Source organism: Amia ocellicauda, chromosome 19, assembly GCF_036373705.1.
Source record: "Amia ocellicauda isolate fAmiCal2 chromosome 19, fAmiCal2.hap1, whole genome shotgun sequence".
In the NCBI taxonomy this organism is placed as follows: Eukaryota; Metazoa; Chordata; class Actinopteri; order Amiiformes; family Amiidae; genus Amia; species Amia ocellicauda.
The window spans coordinates 7,905,679-7,926,937 of record NC_089868.1 but is presented as its reverse complement, the minus strand read 5'-3'; the positions used below and the strand labels follow the sequence as shown (position 1 = coordinate 7,926,937).

Genomic DNA, 21,259 nt, shown 5'->3' with positions numbered 1-21,259 from the left:
CTTTTCCTTTTTTCTTGGGAGGGGGGGCTGTGGTGATCTCACAAAAGGTCTGAGGTGCAGTCAATCCAAAACAAATGGTGGGGAAGGCAGTACAGAGTGAATGGAGAGGAACAGTGCGCTGGTTGGTCCTAGCTGGGTTAGTACTGCAAGGAATGTAGCTCTGCCACATGTAAATAGACTGTCAGTATAAGATGAAGTGAATAAGATTACAGTCCACTGTCCCCAATAATTTTATAGAGTGTCCGATTGCCAGTAAGGTACTACTGAAAGGAAAAAGGAACCAACCACAACAAAGAATAAATCACTGCATCATACAATCCAAGCAGTTTGCAGGCTTAGTTCTAACATGCATAAATAAAATTATGGGCTCTAGCCTTCAGCTTCACAAGCAATATTCATTAATTATTATTATTTATTTCTTGTCCAGGTAATCAACATCCAGAGATAAGAACTTTAGGTTTTGCATTATCTTGCATAGGTTTCTTGTATTGCGTTGTACCTCTATACTCATGGATCGATAGTGGTATTCTACTATGATTATTGGGCTGTTGAAACGTGTCTGGGTATTTCTGCCTGATTTCCCTCATCTCCATCTACAAAGCGAGTCCCAGAATCATTCCTGGCAATAACAGTGTAAATAAATGAACACGTGTCATGTGTCTAACTTGGCACCTTAGAAGCACAAGATGAGAGACCAAAGATTAAGGAGCCTGAGGGGCTAAACAGAGGGTGTCTGCAGCATGAGGCACAGAAGGTTCAGTGTGTGGGGGGAGACGGCAGTGTGGCTACTCTGTGTGTTCTGCCCCTAATGCTGATAAATGCTAGTTAATTCATTTATTTAATTAGTAACAGCCTTACTTTCCAAGGCTATAACTGTACTGTAATTGAAGCCCGCTCCTTTCCAGTAGGGATCATTTAAACTACAACCGAGCGTAACTTAATTTACAGATGAAGAAAAGTATTTTGCAGTTCTAATCTCTGTTAATTGCAACAGCTTTTTGTGTAACCCCCACCCCGACCCCGAGGAGGACTGCAGTCAAAGTGTCTAGAATTTAGTTATATTAATTTGGGGGAGAAGATTGCCACCATGGAGAACATTACATTCAACTCCTTCAGAAAGTACAATTGTGTTGGTTTATGCTGTGTTGCTATTGAACACACTCTTCTATACCCCCAGGTGTTGAGGGGAGCCCCTGTACACTTCCCAACCAATAGTCTGCCTTTGCTTAAAGCTCACAGCATGACTGAAGCATTAGACATTTCTACAGCAGCCTACCAGATTCTTTTACTCCAAATAACAAAAGGAAAGCAACAACAACTAATTATTATTTATTATTATTACTCGATTTCTTAGCAGACACCCTTATCCAGGGTGACTTACAATAATAACTATTCCCCTGCCTGCATTGGCCACCTTCAGTTAAACACTACAACATATTGCATTCTCACTGCGTAAAGAACGGATGGCCAGGAAATGGTTTCATAACTGCTTTCTCCTCTTCTCGGGAGTCAATCCATCGGAAGGCAGGCACCTGGGAATTGAGCAGCCAGCTCACAGCTGCATCGGCCCACTCTCGGCACAGGCTTGCTCACACAGCATGGAGTTTGTTTGTTCCTTTTCACTGCTTATTTGTTAGCAGGGAGCTCCAGTAGTTTGGAACATATGAGAAGTTGTGCAAATAAGTGGACTGCTCAGTCTGTGCCTGTGTGCTCATCTTCCAAAAATATTTTTTTAATGGCACCCTTACCAATTACAACCTTAAATCATTTTTCTCACGAGCCCCCTTTGTTCTTTTTTCGATATCCATGGCTTTCTTCAGATTAACTTTTGAGTGTGTGTTTCAAGCATGTTTTCACAAGCTGTCCATATCTTTGAGATCCCAGCTTGAGAAGAAAGCAAGCATCCTTTAAAATCAGGGGTCATCAGCCTCTGGTCTTGGAGAGTAACAAGGTCTTCTGGCTTTCATACCAACTGAGCTCTCAGTTACATAAGCGAACCAGCTTTGGGTCTTAAAAACCTGTAGGACTAGTATCTCCAGCCTACTGTTTTATAATGTCTCGTTCTGTTAATAGTGAGGGCACTACATTAAACTATTCTGGACATCAATTATGCCCCCTTGAGGTGTATGTTTCCAGTTTCAATATGCTGCATTGAGTGTATTTTGGTTTGCAACAGGAGTCATTTTAACTGGAAAGGTTACTGATCACCCCATAGAGGGTAATTTGGAGGAGATTATGATTTTTAAACAAGACATCACTTTGACACTGTAAGAACCAAAGTATAACAATTCACTGCAGGAAGCCTCCTCGGGACTCACTTCTAAGGGCTCACTCTCCTTTCATCACTTCCTGAAGGCTGTTGTCATCTGAAATAGAGAAATATGCAACTTGTAGAATTATGTATTTACGGTCTTGCAATTAACTACAGGTCACATTTCATCAAACAAAAACATGGGGCATATTCTTAAAGCATTTTTACTAATTTTAAGTCCACTTTTATTTTTAAAGGAAAACTATATTTTTCCTGACAAATATATTGACATTCCATTCAGGGACTTTTCAGTTAAATCCAGAAAGATGTGGGTTAAACTCTGGTATAAGTCTACTGTGTGCTTATTATATGCCTTCAAGTAGTATTTCACGTCATAATAGTAGCACTTATATTAGCTCCATGTGTGTTGCTGTTGTTGTGGATGGCTTATTAATCTGAAAAACCTTCTCAACCTTAACAACCTCCTGTTGAGTATCACTCGAGATGCAAATATGGGCTGGTGAGGAGCTAAAAGGAAAGTACAGCAATCAAAACATTTACTTAAAGGGGATTCCTGGTGGATTACTGTGATATTGTCTCAAAGAGTTAAAGCAATGGCTTGCTTTTAGATGATAAAACATCAAAGCATCTGTGTGGATCTAGGGCTCATAAAAAGGCTTCACTGCTTGTAGGCCTACATGGCATTGCATTAGGGAAACCTCTATGAGAACCATGTTTACTGTGGAGAGGAGCAGACAGAGACAAGCTGAGAGGGTTATAGGCTTACGTACAGCGTCATTATCCTATGAAGGATCATTCGCTTCTACCCCCCTCCACCATCAACACCCCCACCACCCCCTGCTGCTCTGTCATGCTTCAGCACCCTCGCAGTCAGCTGACCCTGCCCTTGCCACGGAAGGCTTGAATCTGGGTGACCCACATTTTTCACACAAACAGGAGAGATCTGTCAGCTTTAGCGTGCTGGCCTGTATCCAAGGAGCGTAACTATAAATAACATCAATAGCTGTGTGAAAGAATGCAGCAGGACGTAGTCGGTAGACAGCAAATCCATTTTACAGAAAGCAGTACCGAGCGATTTGATGAATCTGTGTCCGTTGCCTTACAGACATCTTAAGAATGACCATTGCTCTCGAACCTGCCAACAGCAGCAAGGCCAAGTCCAAAACGTGAAGAACTCTCAGTAGTGAGGACAATCCTGCATAAGCACCTATTTCACACAGAGATCAAAATAAGTGTTTCCCTCCCACAGTTTGGTGAAATGAATTGGATTGCACAACTGAAACGACACAGCTCTTCACACCATTGTTCACTTATTCATCTTGCTAGTCAGATCTCCCCCTTTATTTAGATCTTTCAATACATATTTATGAACACATTTTCTCCCTTTTCCAAATTGATCTCAGATTTTTCAATTAACATGGTTAGGCTCAATCTGGTCTTTGTTATAAATGTTTTCAGGATGTGGGAAGGCAGGAAGAGATAGTCCAGTCCGTTTGTTTCTATACATCTGGTTCCACCACTGTGGGCCAAGGAAAGAGAACGTGCAGGACAACGTACAACCAAACGGCCAGCACAGAGAGTGAAGAGAGGATGAAAGGGGATACAGGGAGAAAAGAGCCATTAAAGATGGATGGTGTGAACCACAGACAAGTAGCCAGGGAAAAGTCATAAGAAGAGCAGCTGCATGGGGGAAGAGGCAGATAGAAAACTCGGTGAAAAGCAATAAGTGACAATGCCAGCGACATTACTAAACTGCATCTGCATGTGATAAAAAGACAATAAAAAGTAAAGTAAAAGCACTCAGGAGAACTGGGAAGTGTCAGTTCTCTGAGTGACAGTCTGCAAGGAAATATCCTGATGGCAAAAGCCACACTTCCACATCCAGATGTGTTTTGTCACATTTGTCACCTTTACCTATTGTAAAATGACAATGTGACTCACTTTTATTTATATTATATTTGGCACACTTTTAGGGCCTAGTGCAGCCAAGAGCAATGCACACTTTACAATAATCTGGAGACCAAACGGCCTCATAAAAGCATGACCAGACTGTCCAACTGTGAAAAGTGTATGCATGTACATTCAGGTACACCCACTAGCCCTAGCTAATATCCTGGGCTGAGAATGTGTTTATGTGATGGAATGATTTTCAGATGGAAGAGTGGTGGATGAACTGCTTTACTGCTTGTTTGTTTTTTTATTATTCTTAACAGGGCTTCATATTTCCCAGTTCAGAAAGCAGGCGCCCTGAAGACATGGCTGTCTGCGAACAAAAGTGTGTGAGAAAGGAAGGATGGAGGCTTGCTTATGAAGAGATATGCTCCAGCCAGACTTCCCTGAAGGTAAGAGTGCTGGAGGCGTCGCTGGCCTCCCTGGCTGCTGTATGTCAGTGCAGATTGGTCAGAGGATGCAGATGTGAAAGAGCAAAGCAGCGAGAGAGAGGAACCAGCCAGGGTCACGGGGGCGTCTGCATTCCTCCAGGCCGCCTATAAATCAGACCTTCCTGCCAAAGCCTGCCAAAGCTCTGTGCAGAAGAGTGGCTGCCTAATTGGTGTGATTCAGCCAAAACCTCAGACACCAGCCCGTGCCAAATTCTTCTAAGCCCATAGGGTGAACACAAGAAGCCACCAACAGGAGCTGGGTTTGAAATCTGCGATCAGCAGGCAAATTCAAAATTTTGGATTTAGTCACAGTGTTTGTCCATAGTGTTTTTCACACCTTGTGTCAATAATGGACCAGTTCCTGTATGCCCCCCTGGAAACACTAGGGTATTTTGATGTCATGATTTCTGTGCACTGGTAAACTAGACCTTTCAAAAAGTCCTAAATTATGAAGTAACCTTTCACCTCTACAAATGCTCACTGTGGAAAATCATGGTGAAGGCCAGTGAAGGCATAAAAGATATTTGGATTTATTTCAGATGTGTTTTAATCTCTTTTAAAGAACATTCACAGCCAGCACTCAACAGACCTTCAGTAACTCCCCTGATTTCATCCGACAAAACTTCCCTTGTAAAACTCAGGTTCAGGTCGAATCAAAAACCAAGCTGTACAGTACGTTTAATCCAGGGTAACTTTCTTGGTAAACAGTGTCACTGGGAGGCCACACTGACCAGGCACTTGGTCCAGTTGATGCCTTCTGCATGGTGTGTCACTAGAAATTCACATTTTAAAAGGTTTATAAATTGATACTGCTTTGCTGGCTCCGACTCCTAGCTCCCAAGCCCACACAATGCCATACAGATGATAAATTATGGAAAGAGACGTGACAGTTTAAACTATTTTCAGCAGCACCCCACAAGACATGTTTCACACACGTAAGGCATGTTTCAAATGTTACAAGTGATCACCTGGCACTTCCCAAATCGTGATCCCCTCCATGTGCCCATTAGTTACGTATGACTAATTTGTGCTTAATTAGCACTTTAAGACTAATTCATACATGACTGAAGGAGAAAAGTTAAAAAAAAAAAAAAAGAATTAGAAAACAAGACATAGGCTATCTGTTAGTCATGCGATCGTTACATGTATATATCGTGTGGGGGGAGTGTGGGGTGTGGGACGGGTGTGTGGGGATCTGGGATGGAAGCCACAGATACTATGACTCTGTTTAGGAGCCAGAGGCAGGGTTCACCTTGATATGGGTGGAAAATAAGAAAATAATACCTAGCCCCGGTGAAGGTGCTTACTACCACTTTTCTTCCATTTTCCATGGCTTCTTTCGGGCCACTCATCCGTTTCCCAGACCAGTTAGATCAGAAGGCTCTCCAGTGCATGAAGCCATTTCCAGTGTGGGGGTCCTTATACAAATGGATTAATCAAAGTCCAAGCAGGGGATATTCGCCAAATCACCATGCACACTCTTTGCCATGCTTTAAAGCTCACCTTCACTCTTTTGCACTTCCTTTGTAGGTACAATACACTGAATCACTGTGTGTGTATCGCTTTTGTACACTTGTCTGACGAACCTCAGCTGGGTCCACCTATCTGAATCCAGGTGGTGGTGTGTGAGTGCAAGTACTTTTCAATATGCATATAGGGGAAGTCCAGGAGAAGGCGGGTGGTGTGTGTCATGTACAGTGATTTTGTACGTTTGCCCACTGACAAAGAAATGATCATTCTATAATTTTAATGGTAGGTTTATTTTAACAGTGAGAGACAGAATAACAACAAAAAAATCCAGAAAAATGCATTTAAAAAAAGCTATAAATTGATTTGCATGTTAATGAGGGAAATAAGTATTTGCTGTTATGCAAATCAATTTATAACTTTTTTGAAATGAGTTTTTCTGGATTTTTTTGTTGTTATTCTGTCTCTCACTGTTAAAATACACCTACCATTAAAATTACAGACTGATCATTTCTTTGTCAGTGGGCAAATGTACAAAATCAACAGAGGATCAAATATTTTTTTCCCTCACTGTATATACCTGCCATCCCAAAACCACTCCCCTAATACAATATACAGAATAAATGCATTGAATGATAACATTTGTTAACTGCTCTTTTTGTCACAAAGAATCACCTCATACCTGCCCAACAGGTAATACCTAAAATAAGGAATTTCTAAACTGGAAGACTGACAAGAAAAGCTGGTTCTCACCATCTTTTTCCTTTACAGGAAATTATCTTTAAACCAACACTAATTCTCTGTCTTGTAAGGAAACTCCCGGTCTACACTAAGGTATAAAGACTTGATAGTGGAGTAAGTGGTGTTGAGTCTGTGAATTGTCCATTTGTCTACAAACAAAGAAAACGTACGTTAGTGGGGCAGCCATTATGTCAGATTGATCTTCTGTAAGCCCCTGCTCTTCGCGCTGAGAAAGACCAATGTCAAAATGTTCTTCAGGCATTGAAAATTTTTACTTTTCCTTTTCTTTTGTGATCGAGTGTTGCAACAAATGGATAATTATCTGTATTTGCTTTCCTGTCACAGTTGCTATGGATACTCACCCCAAGCAAGCCCCTAAATCCACTTTGCCACATTCTCTTTGCTGGCATGGAATGATGCAAAGAAGCATCTATCACACAACTGTTTAGTCCAGAATGATGGAAATTTCCACAGACCAACAATGAATTGATGTTTACAAAGGTCAAATGATTCTACCTTTAAGTTCAATGAGGGATCACTGTACAGTATTAGCTGTTAAGCAGTAGGCATTAATTTCACCTCATCTTACCTAGTCAGTAAGCTAATATTTACTATTATTAAATTTACCCTATTTTTCCATAGAAACTTCAGGGAAATGCATACTTAAAATTCCCTCAATTACTTCAGGCACCTCCAGTTCCTGGGTCACTAAGTGCAGGTAAAGATTTTGTTTTGTAACATCCAAAGCGCTCTTTAATGAGGCAAGTAAAACCTGTCAAACGAGAAGAGAAATTTGCAGACAACTGTTTGATGGCCTTTAGTCAAAGTGCAAAAGTTTTACACAAACCCCGTGGTATGGCCTTGCATGCCCCAGAGCTCAGTGACTCATGCTTCATGGAAAACACCATCAAAAAGGAGGATACTGTTCTATTTTGCTTGGTGATGGCATTTTTTTTTTTTTTTTTTTTTTGCCTGGAAGGCAGCCTGGATTCCTGCCTTAAACACCTTCCCCTCACCCCCTACCTTTATTATGTTCTCTCCTTTGCTTTTACTTCATATATAGACTGGACAGGAGTAGCTTTTGCAGAGTGGATTAGCTGTTTTTTTAGGGAGGGGCAATGGTAGGAATGTTTCTGTCTGAAATTCCTTTGACTGTGCAGTTTCAGAATATGCTTATAACAGCCTCAAGGTGTTGAGGAGCTCAGGTGAGAAGTGTGTCCCAAATTCATTGTTTTGTGCAGGTCTTCGAATGCATTCTGCGTCTGTTTTTCTCTTAAGCAAAAACTTGAAATTCTAACGTGTGGGCAAGTATGTTTTTCACTGATCACAGAAGGAATGTAGCTTTTCACAGCTGTGGTCTAAGCTTTGATGAAATAGTGAAGTGTTCCCTTGTCAAAAAACAAAGGAAAAAAATAATTTCCCCTTAGTGCATAAAGGTAACATTATATCACTTATTTAGGATATGATAATTGTGTAGCGATCCTGAGGCCGCACTAAGGGGTCTGGGCCTTTTAGTTATGTGGTAAGGTCACTGCTCGGTGGCGCAGGAAACCGGGGATCGAATTTCGCTGTGACCAGAACCCCCAGGATGCTACAATATTTTGTACATCTGACAGTTTGAAATCTTCCATTTCACCAATACATATCATTGTCTCCCCGACACCATTTTTTTGTAGCCTGAATTACTTTACTCATTCAGCAGCTTTAATAATGTACCACATGTCTTAAGATGAGGTAAATCATACTTCAATTGTTCATTGAAAATGTCTCTTGTAACAAATACAGAGCACTGTAGTTCATCTCAACAGAACATGTAGCCGTTTAACAGAGGTCAGTAGAGTTTTTTTTTTTATTCTGGTACCAACAATACAGGTCTTACACTTGGACAAATGCACCAGGTGCAGATTCTGTGACAATGGTTACCATTGCAGTTAGTGTTCTAACCAAAATATACAATGTAAAAACAGAGCATAAAACAATATATTTAGTGTCCTTTACCAGTATACTGCACAGACGATTGCAAGCTTTCTCAATTTACACTTATGGAGTGGAGGATATTAAGTACCAAAGGGAGTTGATATTGATCAATAAGAGCTCCAAACAGATGGGTCTATCAGTCATTTGCATGCTGTTGCACCTGGCAATTTGAATGGGCTAACTGTCTATATAGCTTTTGTCAAATAACATGATCAAACTGAACAGCCATTTATTTCTATGTGTTTTTCATTCACATTTGATTGGTTTTCTTTGGCCAATAGCTAAATGTCCATAAGTACATTGAGAATACCTTTTGTTAATGGATGTATACATGTATGTATGTATTCATGGCTCTGCTGAATAAGAAAATGTTTGTGTTATCGATTCCTGTTCTCTACTGATCTCTCCATCTCAATACCCTTGGAATCTACACACTCTCCCCCTCTCCTTCCACTAAGAATCTAGGACACACACCTGCAGATTCTTCCTTAGCAACATACGCCGAATCCAACCCTTCATCACAGACTACTCGATTCATTTGCTCGTCCAGAACCAGGTCCTCTCCCGCCTGGATAACTACAACTCCCTCCTGGCTGGCATGCCTGCAACTACTACCTGCCTGCTCCAGCTCATCCAGAACTCGTCTGCTCATCTGGTGTTCTCTCTGCCCCGATTTGCACATTATACCACTACTCTGCTCCCTTCACTGGCTCCCAATCTTGGCTCACATCCAGATCAAGACTTTGACTCTTACCTACCGTTGTCTCGATCAAACTGCACCAAGCTACCTTCAGACCCTTGTCTTGCCATACACTCACTCCAGACCTCTCCGGTCCTCCTGCACCAGAAGACTAACTTTGCCCCTCTCCGCTCCCCTTCCTCCAGAGTCTGCCCTTTTTCAACCCTGGCCCCTAAGTGGTGGTACGGCTTTCCCACTGAGGTCAGGACAGCACAGTCCCTGACCATTTTCTGATGATTACTCAAGACACATTTGTTCAGACTGTACCGAGCTGTTCAGCACTCATTTTTTGTAACTGTAATTTTGCATTGTATGTAACTATGCTAACTTATGCTCCTGCTTACATTGTTAGCTTTTATCAATGACTTCACTGCATCATGTCTGCACTCTGGCCTCTTTGATCTCTTTGTATGCTTTTATTAACTGTACTTCTACACTTCTGTATTCTTAACTTGTACTTTGTATTAAAGCTTAAATTTAATTGAATTGTATTACTGCACTTTTGTAATGATTGTGTAACCTGTAAGTTGCCATAGATAAGGGCATCTAACACAAATAATAATATGTCAAAATGATGTAAAAATAACTATAAAAAGTAAAAGATGCTAACCCCATAAGTAACAATATTTTTCTCCCAAATATTTTTTCCAGAAAAAACAGAGCAAACTGAACTGCAAGTAAAATGCTGTGACCAATAAGCAGAAACATGTAATGGGTTAATACCCTGCTCTCAAAGATTGAGTTGAAGGTATAAAGACAGAATTACAGTTATGACCATTTATTAATTTAGCCAAATTCTATAATTAAGCATTGGTAAAATGCATATGAATACTTACCTATATTAAGCATAAAGGCTTACTTTAGTGAATGAAACCACTGAGAAATAAGATAATGTGGGACATCTCACTCAGATGAAGCTGTTGTGCAAGTCTGTGACCTTCTTATAGTTTACAATACATGTCCAGTGAGGCGAGGGTGACGTGGCAGTTAAAACCAGTTGACTCATGTAGGTAAACACTAGAAAAACAGAAATGTTGCTGCACTTTAAACACAGACAGGTTCCAATCATCTAGTCATTGTAAACGGCTCTCAGTAGGTGGAGAGAGGGATTGACACAGTTAGATAAGAGTGTTGACTCACTTGAAAGTCCTTTTTTTTAAATTATTTTTCATCTTTCAGCCATTTTTCCACATCATATGTGCATGTGTGTCAAATCTAATTGGCACCACACTCCATCTTGCTCTGCTGTATCTATCAACAGTCTTCAAAGGGGAAATCATAGCAAGGCTTGCGAAAGCCTTGTGCTCACAAACTTGAAGATTACTTAGAACGTATTCACACATACACACATTTGAACGGTTCCATTTCTAGACTGCTCTTTGGTTTTACAGTAACTGATTGCACTAACCATTGACAGCAGTGAGGGCTTCAGTCAGTTGAAGTTATGGGTGCACCTACATCTACACCACTGATGAATGCCAATAGCAAATAAACAACTTTGGGAAAGTGGGGAACAAATATTACCTGGTGTGGATTCATTTTCACTTTCAGTCTTTGTGGCACAGACGTGCCATGTGACTTAACCTCACTTCCACTAAAGCTGCAGTTCACACATGGCACCTTTGCATTTTAGAATTTCAAATCAACTATATGCAAAAGGATCCCCTAGGTCTGTGTGTGTGTATATATATATACACAGTACTGTGCAAAAGTGTTAGGCAGGTGTGAAAAAATGCTGTAAAGTAAGAATGCTTTCAAAAATAGACATGTTAATAGATTATATTTATCAATTAACTGAAAAAAAGCCTTTCGCAATGACGTCACAGAGAGCAGATCGTTTCTCACTGTCGCCCTTACAGCATTTAGACGTAGCAGCACAAGGAAGAAAAAAAATCTAGTGATTAATTAATTCACTGTCAGTTCTTCCCAGCCAATAAAAACAAGAGAAGCAAGGCGTCCAGACAAGGCTATTTTTATACTCTGCCTGAAAAACGCAAGAAGCGCTCTCATCAAGCATTTATGAATCTACTAAAGTGCTTCAATAGAACACATTAATATGTATAGGAGAGTCTGGGATTATCGTTAACAGAAACACATGGCATTCCTGACCTTGTATAAATTACATGTTTGAAATCAATCAACCCCTTTTCAATATGCTTTAATTTTGCAAATGTCCTAGTGCAAGTTCGATTGACAAACGTTTCTCTTACACTGTTGGCATTTCTAGAAAACTACTTTTTATTGTTTTAGGCGATATATTCCAACGATTTAAATAGATAACCTACACCTCGTTGTGTTTGAGGCCTTTTACTGAAGACTTGCAACCCTTACAAACGTACACCATTGACGTAGTCCTCCGGCAATCTCCCTCTGCTCGCTGTCCTCCTCATTAGCATACGTTGGCACGTACAGAACGTAGAGCTCGGCGGCAGCGTGACCTTTGCCCTCACACGATAAAGCCACTACATTTGGCACTTCTGTTCACACACACACAAGATTATTGATTATTGAGACGCATGTGCCATGTTTGTGCTATTATGCTTTTGAATATATTAACGTGTATTTATTTTAGGAGAGTGACGTCACAAATCAAAACAAATTCGTCTCTTTACGCTTGTTTTTCGTGTATGCCAGTGAAGCCAATGCTCCATCCATTCTAGTTTTAAAGGTGTAACGACATTGATTTTTGCTGAAACTCCTATGAATAACAAACCCCATAGGGCCCTAGAGACTCTTGTATACACGGGAATAGGGCTGTTGAAAAGTGTGTAATACATTTTAATGCTAATATTTCAAATCAACAAGTTTACTGCAGTGTTCTTTTTTCCTTTTATAGTGTATCTATGCAATATTACAACATGATTTGAGAATTCCTTATATAGGCTTACATCTAATTGTAGTGCTATTTAGAGACTAGCTATGACGTCTTCCTACAGCATCCCTTAAGTAAAGAAGCATATGTTGGGACAGGGGGTGTAAACATCAACAGGGCAGAAATTGTCAGCATTGGGGTATTGTGTGCAACATGTGGCCTGACTGCAACACCTACTAACAATGGCCAACCTTCTTATATTTGGCAGTTAAAATTGTGGGTTTTGGTGCCTTTTATGATGTATGAAATGAGTATGTATTGAAATAAACCTCTGCTCATCTTTGACAGCTTATGTAGAATTACTACACATTTTCTTTTACTCAGAGCCCAGTAAATGGACAAGCATATAGAGGTAAGGCACTGAGATAACACTTCGACTTGGGGTCTGCTTCCAGAAAATGCAAGATTAAAGCAAACAATTGTGCAAACACTATCAATGTTTTTTTTTTTTTTTAGATAAAATAGTTTTAACTCACACATTAAAGCACATGGCTGTTTAAACTGTAGGCCATATGTAACATCCTATTTGTACAATGTTGATTTTGCTCGTATGTACAATGGGTTAGTACAAGCAAGTGTGGTAAACAGTAGTAGTGTATGGGAAACAACTCTTAATGCTTCAGTTGTTAAAATGCATTCCATTGATGAAAAATCTGTACAAAATCCAGTTAAAAGCATACAAGGTTATTAATGTTTATTAGTATTAATAGACGTTGTAATGAAAGGTTTCAATGCCCCGAACACACAACTGGTCACCGTAATTAATTAGTACTTTGCTTCGCTTGTTGTGTGGGGGGGTGTATGACGTCACTAGTCTAAAATAAACAATAGCTTCAAAACCATGACCGCACAAATCAAATGATCATTTGTGCCGCATCAGTGTGTTATCTGGGGGGGTTCAACTTCACGGCTCTCAGGAGGGAGCCCCCCCCACCCCCACCAGGAAACCACATTCCAGACCGCAGCACGTAACGACAATGGTAGGTTACACTTCAATTCAAAGGATTATAAAAACCAGAGTAGAGAGCAGGACGTCATTTTCATAAACGTTTAATACGTGTAGAACACGCAAAAAACAAACAATGTCATAAGAGCTCAAATACCAAAATACAGAGATTTAAGGGAGAAACATTCTGTACAGATGCATACAAATATACAAGTCTTTATAAAACAAAGACATCATTGTTCAAAGATCATTGCGACCCGGTCTCAAGACGTGGCTACAACTGGCTTTAGCACCGACTCTTTGAGTATTACATGTGAGACAGGAACATTGCATTGGTCAAAACTTAAAACCAGCTTCTAACGAGTCTGTTGTGTTCGTGTGTATCTAGATACAGATACACACAACACAATATACCGTTGCCTTGATTCAATCCAAATGTGCATGGAGTCATAAAAGTGCAAAATATTACCAACAAAGGAAACGTAGAAGGTAGTATTTAACAACTTTGAGCTAAAACAAAACGTTCCTTCAGCACCTCTAATTAAAATTATTCATCCCATTGTAGGTCGTGTTAAGCTTATGATCCTGTGTAATACCACCATGTTTTCATATGAATCCCTGATCAGAGACATGCCCCGACATAGCGCACGGAGCCCGGACTCGGCATAAGTTTCCCGGCGCAGGGGAAGCCCCGTCTGCGCTCCACGTGGTTGGGCGCACCTACAGGCCCAGCCTTAAGGTGGGGGCTGGGTGGGCAGGTGGTCTTCTGGTCTCACCACTTCATTACAGCTTTTAGAAGATCCCCTTTCACAACTAACTGTTCTCAAAACGTGTTCAAGTTTAAAACGCCACGATCGCGGTACTCCAGGAGTTAATGTTTTTGAGCACTTGATCGCAGCAGATCTGCCCCGAGCTGGAGTCCGCGTCCCCCGCCTCGGGCTCCGCCTGCGCGCCGTCCTTGCTCAGAAGTCCCGAGAAACTGGAGCCGAAGATGGTGATGAGGCTGGAGACGTTGCCCGTGTCCATCTCCTCCTCTTTGTCGGCGTCGCTGGCGGCGGAGGCCCGCTTGGTTTTCTTGACGGGGGACTCTGCGTGGGAGGTCTTCTCCGCGCTTCTTTTCCTACAACAGGAAGCCGCCGAGTGGTTTAATGTGGCTTCGGATGAGTCACACTCGCCACCCCGGACTTCTGCTTCCCCGCAGCCGCCCTCGCGGTCTCCGGGCGCTTTCGGTGCCTTCCCGGGTTGCGCTTCTGTCCCCGAACACTGCGCCGGCTTGGACACGTCCTTAGCGCAGCTCACGTCCACCGTCTCACTACTGGTCTCCCCCTCCACTCGACGGGACACCGGGCAGCAGCAGTCTTTAACGGGGCCCTCGGTTTCAGCGCTCTGCTCGCCGATCTCCGCGGCCGCGTCTTGGCGGTCAGTGGCGGGGCTTTCCGCGGCTGGAAGGAGCGGGGGACTCTCCGTGAGCAGCGGCGCCTCGCTGTCCGCCGACCCGCGGAAGCTCCCCGTCGTCTCGGCTGTTTTGTCCTGATCCGAGTCCATGATCTCCCCCTCTGTCCACTGCTGGGCGTTTAAGCAGACACCCTGGTAGTAGTCACTGAGGTAGACCTGCCGGGCGCTCCGCAACACCAGAGACACCAGCAGGTTCTTGTGCAGCTTGATCCCACCTCTCTGCACCCTGGAGTTGTAAATCTTCCCCAGCGAAATGCTCATAATCCGGTGCGCCTCCACTTTATATTCCATGTCGTGCGTTTGCCGGAACAAAGGTGACCCTTTCTCCCGTATCGATCCCTCTCCTTTCCTCGCCGTGCAGAGAACCGGGCCTTGAGTTCAATGAAAACCAAACCCCCTACTCGTAGGATTGCCTGGGTTTCTTAAGTACTGAGTACATAAGGTGCAAAACTTTTTTTTTTTTTTTGCAACGCTGTAGCTAAACCGTAGGTTCGGCAATTTCGGCGGTTAATATGAATTTATCAATTAAAACAAACACCCTTGGCACAAAAAGTACTGTAGTGGCTTATAATGTGAAGGGCGATCTTCGCTTAGTAAAACTTAACAAAATAAACACGACCTTCGCATGTGATCACTTTGTAGTAACGCGCTCTTCTGAGGAAATGAGGCTGTGGCTATTTATAACCCGTATATATACCCCGGCGTGATGTGAGCGGCAGCCAATAAAAACACGGAGCTTCACTTACAAACGTGACGAATCCCGCCCCGCCAAGTCTGGATTGACCAATGGGCTGCCGGGGTGGAGACCGGCCGGATTGAAATTCTAACGTGGGAGACTTCCTTAAATCGGCAACGCGTTTTCCAACAGGCGCGAAACTTTCGCAATCGTGTAGCAGTCACAATATATACTCTAATAGCTTCTTAAATCACTGGTGAAAATGGTAATTATCGGGTTTCACATTTAATAAACCACTAGGCTGCAACTTTAACATCTGAGCTAATTTCAGATGTATGCAAACTATGAATTGTATCCAGTACTGAACCATGCAATCAATGATCGTTGTATCAGAGCATACCATCAATGGAAACAAGTAAAACGCAATATTTAGCGATAGCCTATTAAATATATATATGAGCCCTGTCATATGTATGAGACATATATGTACATGGATACATGGGAGTGTGTGTAAGCAAACTTATATGAATGTACATTCCCTTGTGGGCTTGCCCTTTTAAGAGTAGCTGTATTTTGGTGCCGCTTGCTTGGGCTGATGTAATGGCTCGTCTGTTTCGGGCGAGTCACATGAGGCTTTTGTGCAAATGAGACACAGATCAGGAGTCTGGGCCGTGTAGATGAATGGAGCGGTTGCAGGGGGAGGGGTGTTGTGTTACCGCCAGGCTGTAGTGTACGAGTGGGGGGATGGGCGGCTTGAAATCCAATCTTCCTGATGGTGTGATGAAATCGGTCTGGGAAGATTTTCCGAAGCGGCAGACAACTGTGAGCCATTAAAGCATCAGTGAAATGCTTTACCCAAATTAACCCCGTGGCGTGAGAGGGGTGCGATCGCGTATTTTGGATGGGCAGGCGGAGGAGGAGGAGGAGGAGGAGGAGGAGGATACCAGGATGGTAAACGTGGAAACTGATGTTTGAATAACAAAATAAAAACACTGGGAGTGCCGAAAGGTGACGTCACAGCCACACTCTCAAATACCCGTTTAGGAGGGAATCGGAGTGAAGCAAAAGGGCAGGAAGCAATCTGAATCTATCGACACAGGGAGTTGCTTTGTTGATCTTTTTTTTATCTGCCCAATTAACAGCAGCTCTGTTAACTCTTGCATTTCCGATATATCAATGATAGAAAACAAATCGGCCAGACAACAAGCTTCGCATAACACAAACATATTGGTGCATCATGAGACAATTGGTCTGATTTCAAGTACACATTAGTTTGCTTTACCCCCCCCCCCCTCCCCATTTTCTGGGAAACAGTAATTTTCCAACAAACTGCAATTGCGGATCCAAGCAGACAAGGAACGCGAACGTCAGATCACAGAGCGCATTTTTACATTTTTGATTTTATATGCTCGATATTCAAGGGCACTATTTTCCTTCACCACTCTGACTGTACTTGTGATCTCATATAATGAAAATTAGCTCCTCTATTTAATATTGGTCTTATATTCTAATGTTTTTATCATATAATTCTACAATATGTATTGTCCACATTGTGCACTGATTCTCTTACATGAGTCACATGCAAACGCTCAGATTCCAGACATTCTTGGAAATTAATGTAAAAGCACTGGCACTGGGGGGGGGCGTGGGCGGCGGTATTCCAGACCTCAATCTGTACTGCTTTTTCTACAGTTTACGGTTTACAATCTTAAACAACCTGCATATTCAGCAAATTCAATAATAAGTAACTTAATTCAAAACATTTCACCTTTGACCTATGACCACATGCATTCACATTATCTCATCTCAAAGTGAGAAAGCCCTCATATATAAACAAATCACCGAGGGAAAGTTAATGGTGTATAGTAAATGCAAGTATCTAAAACCGGTCATGTCCAAAGGTCACAGAGCAATTGTTAACCCTGTGTAACAGATTAGCGAGAAAAAAACTACGATGTCACTAACTGACAACTTCAGCTTTCAACACACTTTCCACTATGTTGCTAGACTTCTATGGGCAATTCAGTTAACATTTTTGACATGAGCATTATTATTATTATTATTATTATTATTATTATTATTATTATTATTTTTATTTCTTGGCAGACGCCCTTATCCAGGGCGACTTACAACATAAGTGCAAAACAAAGTGAAAAAATACAGTTAAGTAAAAGGCATCAATCATTACAAATTTAATTTAACTAAAACATAGCAATTCAAAATATAATACATTTTACAAATTCCAATTTACAATTTACACAGGCAAGTACAGTAAGTGAGGTCCTACATCCTGGACGGTAAAAGCTAAGTGCTGTCAAGATGTAGGGTCACAGTCAAGGGCTACGGGAAAGGGAGCAAGGAGGAAAACAAATCGAAAACACAAGAAGCATAATAAAACTGTGAAGTGCTATCTAGCGGGGATAAAAGGACTAATATTACAAGTACTGTCGGAAAAGATGCGTCTTGAGTAAGCGCCGGAATGAGGTCAAGCTGTATCTAGCTGTATTTTTGAAGAACATGCATCTTTTAGCATTTAACCTAATTCACAGGCTAACAGAATACATTCCAAAAAGAGAGAACATTTGTGAATGTCATTAATTTGGATATGTTTCTTTGTAGGTCAGTTAGGTATAGCTTTATAACTTATCTTTGGGATGAGTACAATAGTTGTAGATGTTAAAAGCGTTATGTTTTAATTTCTGATTCCAGGACAGTCTTTTTCCACTGAAATCGAAAAAGTGTCTCTAGTGTGACTATATGAGTGGCTCTTTGTTTCTTTTTAGTATGATATTAACTTTCAAAGCTAATAATGATGTAGCAAACAGTGGGTTTTATGAAACAAGGAAGATTGAAAAATTGCCAAACAGACTAGGGATTGATGTGCAGAAAGCCATTTACTTTCATCACACTATTCCTTCTGTCAGAGTTTCATTTTCTTCCAATTTAATAAATCTGAATCTTGTCAGCATTCACACTGGAAGTATGCTCATGGCTCCTATATAATGTAAAGAATGATTGTTTAGCCACACAGAGGTAGAGCGATGTAGCTCTGTGTCCATACTATCTGATTTGCAATGAGGTTCTACTTGGATGTAATAATATAGAATGATATCAGATCCATTGGGAAAATACAAGAGTCAATTTTCTTATTTTAATTAATTAATTTAGACCAAGGTTTATAGGCCAGATTAGGTTGGAAGGAGAAATACAAAAGCAAAACCAGCTGACTGATAGATACTTTTCCATTTCTGTATTTTTCTGCTTATCAATAATACTGTTCAGTGTTCATTAATAACAAGAAAATGCCTGCATCTTTATTGGTCAGTAAATGTGCTATTCCAAATGAACCTGCTGAAATTGTTAGCATCCTGGGCTTGGAGTTTTATTCTACTGTGTATCTCTTTACACTCTGTGGCAGGCATCACACCCCATCACCCCTGTTGTTCTTCAGCTTCCAACAGCAGCTGTCTAAATAATTAATGGCAATTAACTAACGATGAAGAACATGAGACTCAGGTTCTTCTGTGGAGCTTTGATTGTGGCCCAAAGGGTGTTTACAGCCTTGCTCTAATGAAGTGGAGAGAAGTTCAGTCTCACACTGCCTTGAATTTCCAAATACAATGTTGTAAAATTGCCACCTGAACTCCTTTTAGGTCTATTTAAGAATCATGGCCAAGATTTCTTGCTCAGGGTCTTGAATTGACAATGGAAATGGCCTGGCACTGCACTAGTGGGTGCCAAGAAAATCCTTCAGACAATGCTTAAGTTAATTGTGAATTTGACAGAGATTTGTTTTCCAGTATGGACAGACTGCGGTGTTTCTATTGGACACCAAAATTATATAATTAAAAATGTAATGGAGAGCCGTGTGATTAAGGTTCTGGAATTGTATCCAAAGGTGGGTGGGTTCAAATCCTGGGTGAGAGAAGCCATTATTGTACTGTTGACCAGGGTACTTTACCTAGATTGTTCAAATCAAAACCCATTTGGATATATCCCTGAACCTTATAATAATAATTTTAAAAAACATCAGCTACACCCTCTTTCAGAAGACTAGTAACAAACAGCATCACGCTTGCAGATCACGTTAACCACACAATTATCAGGATTGGTAATATGATTGTCTAATTATCTATTATTCATAGGATTACTGTACATCTAATAAAGAGTTATATACAGAATGTGCCAAAACCTTCGAGAGAGAGTTTTCTTGGACTGCATGGTGCGACTTACTTAGCTCCTCTTCCTCATATTCAGTCACCCTCTTTCCTAACTGATAAGGTGTTTAGCCTTAACTATCTGATACCATCCAGGGAGCTCCACTCATTGCCTTTGTGATTAACACTATATTGCACTTAAAATTATATTTTTGTCCACATGCCTGGACTAGAGTGACTTTAATTGAATGGTGCATGACCCCCACAGTTACACCTAGGAAGAAATATAGCTGTTCTAGCCCTATAGACACTTAGAGGGTATGGAGAAAACTGACACATAGGAATGCACCCCCACTGTTTGCTTCTAATTAGGAGGAAGCATTAATATTTCATGGAACCACCATCAGGAGGAAGTCAATACAGTGAGCAAGAGATACAGCCTCACACCATAGTGGCAGCAGAAAGTCATTGTTCTGTCTGGCCGTGAAGGCATTAATAATCACAGTAGAGCCATTAGGGGAAGACTCAGAGCACAGACAGGCAATTCCTGTGTTCTCTATGACGATCCCCAGGCACCGCTAGGATGGTTATGTAAACGTTCACAGGACACACTCTCATAATGCGTAGATATGGATGGGGGTGGGGGGTGAAATCTACTGAAACGTTCACAAGGGCAGAGAAGGGGACTGACTGCAGTGGAATGTGCACGAGACATTTCTGATTGATGTGCTCCATAGTGAGCAGACCAGTATCATGTATAACAGGTATAGCCACTGTATAAAGCATATATAATGCAAACATATTTCACACTTCTATATATAGCCAGAGAGAGAGAAAATCTACCAGTGGCAAATAGAAACTGTCAGTTGTGAGGGTATTTAATAGCTTCTGTAATATTTTCAGTGAAAGTATTTATATAATTTTACTAATTATACTCATGCAAATACAAGGGGGAGTATTATGCAAGTGCAAGATAGGTCTTTGGCAAAAGGGTTCTGAGGTTGAGATAGAGAACATCCAACTGTAATTACAACTAAAACAGAGATAAAAGCTTACAAAAAAATCTCCCCTGTGTATTGATCATATAGCCTAAATGATGGCTTGATCATGTTTTTCTACTTTGCTGTGTTTTCCTGATTGCCAAACAGTCTGAAGCTTCACAATACAAGGTGGAGGGGGGTGTTTGCTGAACAGTTGGAGTCATGTATTTACAGGATTGATGTGTATATATATTAGCTGAAATTCTAATGCTTAAGAGCCATTCACTTCTTTATAATGGAACACTCTTTTCACAATGAAGTGTACCTTCCCTACAATAATCTTACATTGAAACTTACACAGGACATTTAATATAAGGAAGGTAGTATATTTGGAAAGCACTTTGCACCACCGAATGGTTTAGCGTCTTCAAATATGTGAACATGAAAACAGCTACTTACACATCACGTCCGTTTCACTTCACCGAGCCAAGATCTGGAAGCGCCGACTCAGCCTCGTCACGACCCCCCGCGTCGCACAACAATCCTCCGCGGCCGCCCGGCTCACACACACGCATGCGTAGCCCACTCCGCAACCT

The 21,259-nt window shown here is 41.3% G+C and overlaps 1 protein-coding gene and 1 long non-coding RNA gene across 2 annotated transcripts; both read right to left on the bottom strand.

The window, feature by feature from the left end:
- Positions 1-1,313: 1,313 nt before the first annotated feature.
- On the bottom strand, positions 1,314-21,226 carry LOC136714960 (uncharacterized). The gene is made up of 2 exons (XR_010805072.1): positions 21,123-21,226; positions 1,314-2,366 (listed from the first exon to the last, which is right to left on the bottom strand). It is a non-coding gene; the product is annotated as an uncharacterized LOC136714960 (long non-coding RNA).
- ier5 (immediate early response 5) lies at positions 13,484-15,521 on the bottom strand. Its single transcript, XM_066692204.1, has one exon. The coding sequence runs from the start codon at positions 15,139-15,141 to the stop codon at positions 14,236-14,238; it is 906 nt and encodes a 301-aa protein (XP_066548301.1). The 5' UTR covers positions 15,142-15,521; the 3' UTR covers positions 13,484-14,235.
- Positions 21,227-21,259: the final 33 nt, after the last annotated feature.

Coding starts and splice junctions, on each gene's coding strand:
- ier5 (XM_066692204.1), bottom strand. CDS start 15,141: ATGGAATATAAAGTGGAGGCGCACCGGATTATGAGCATTTCGCTGGGG.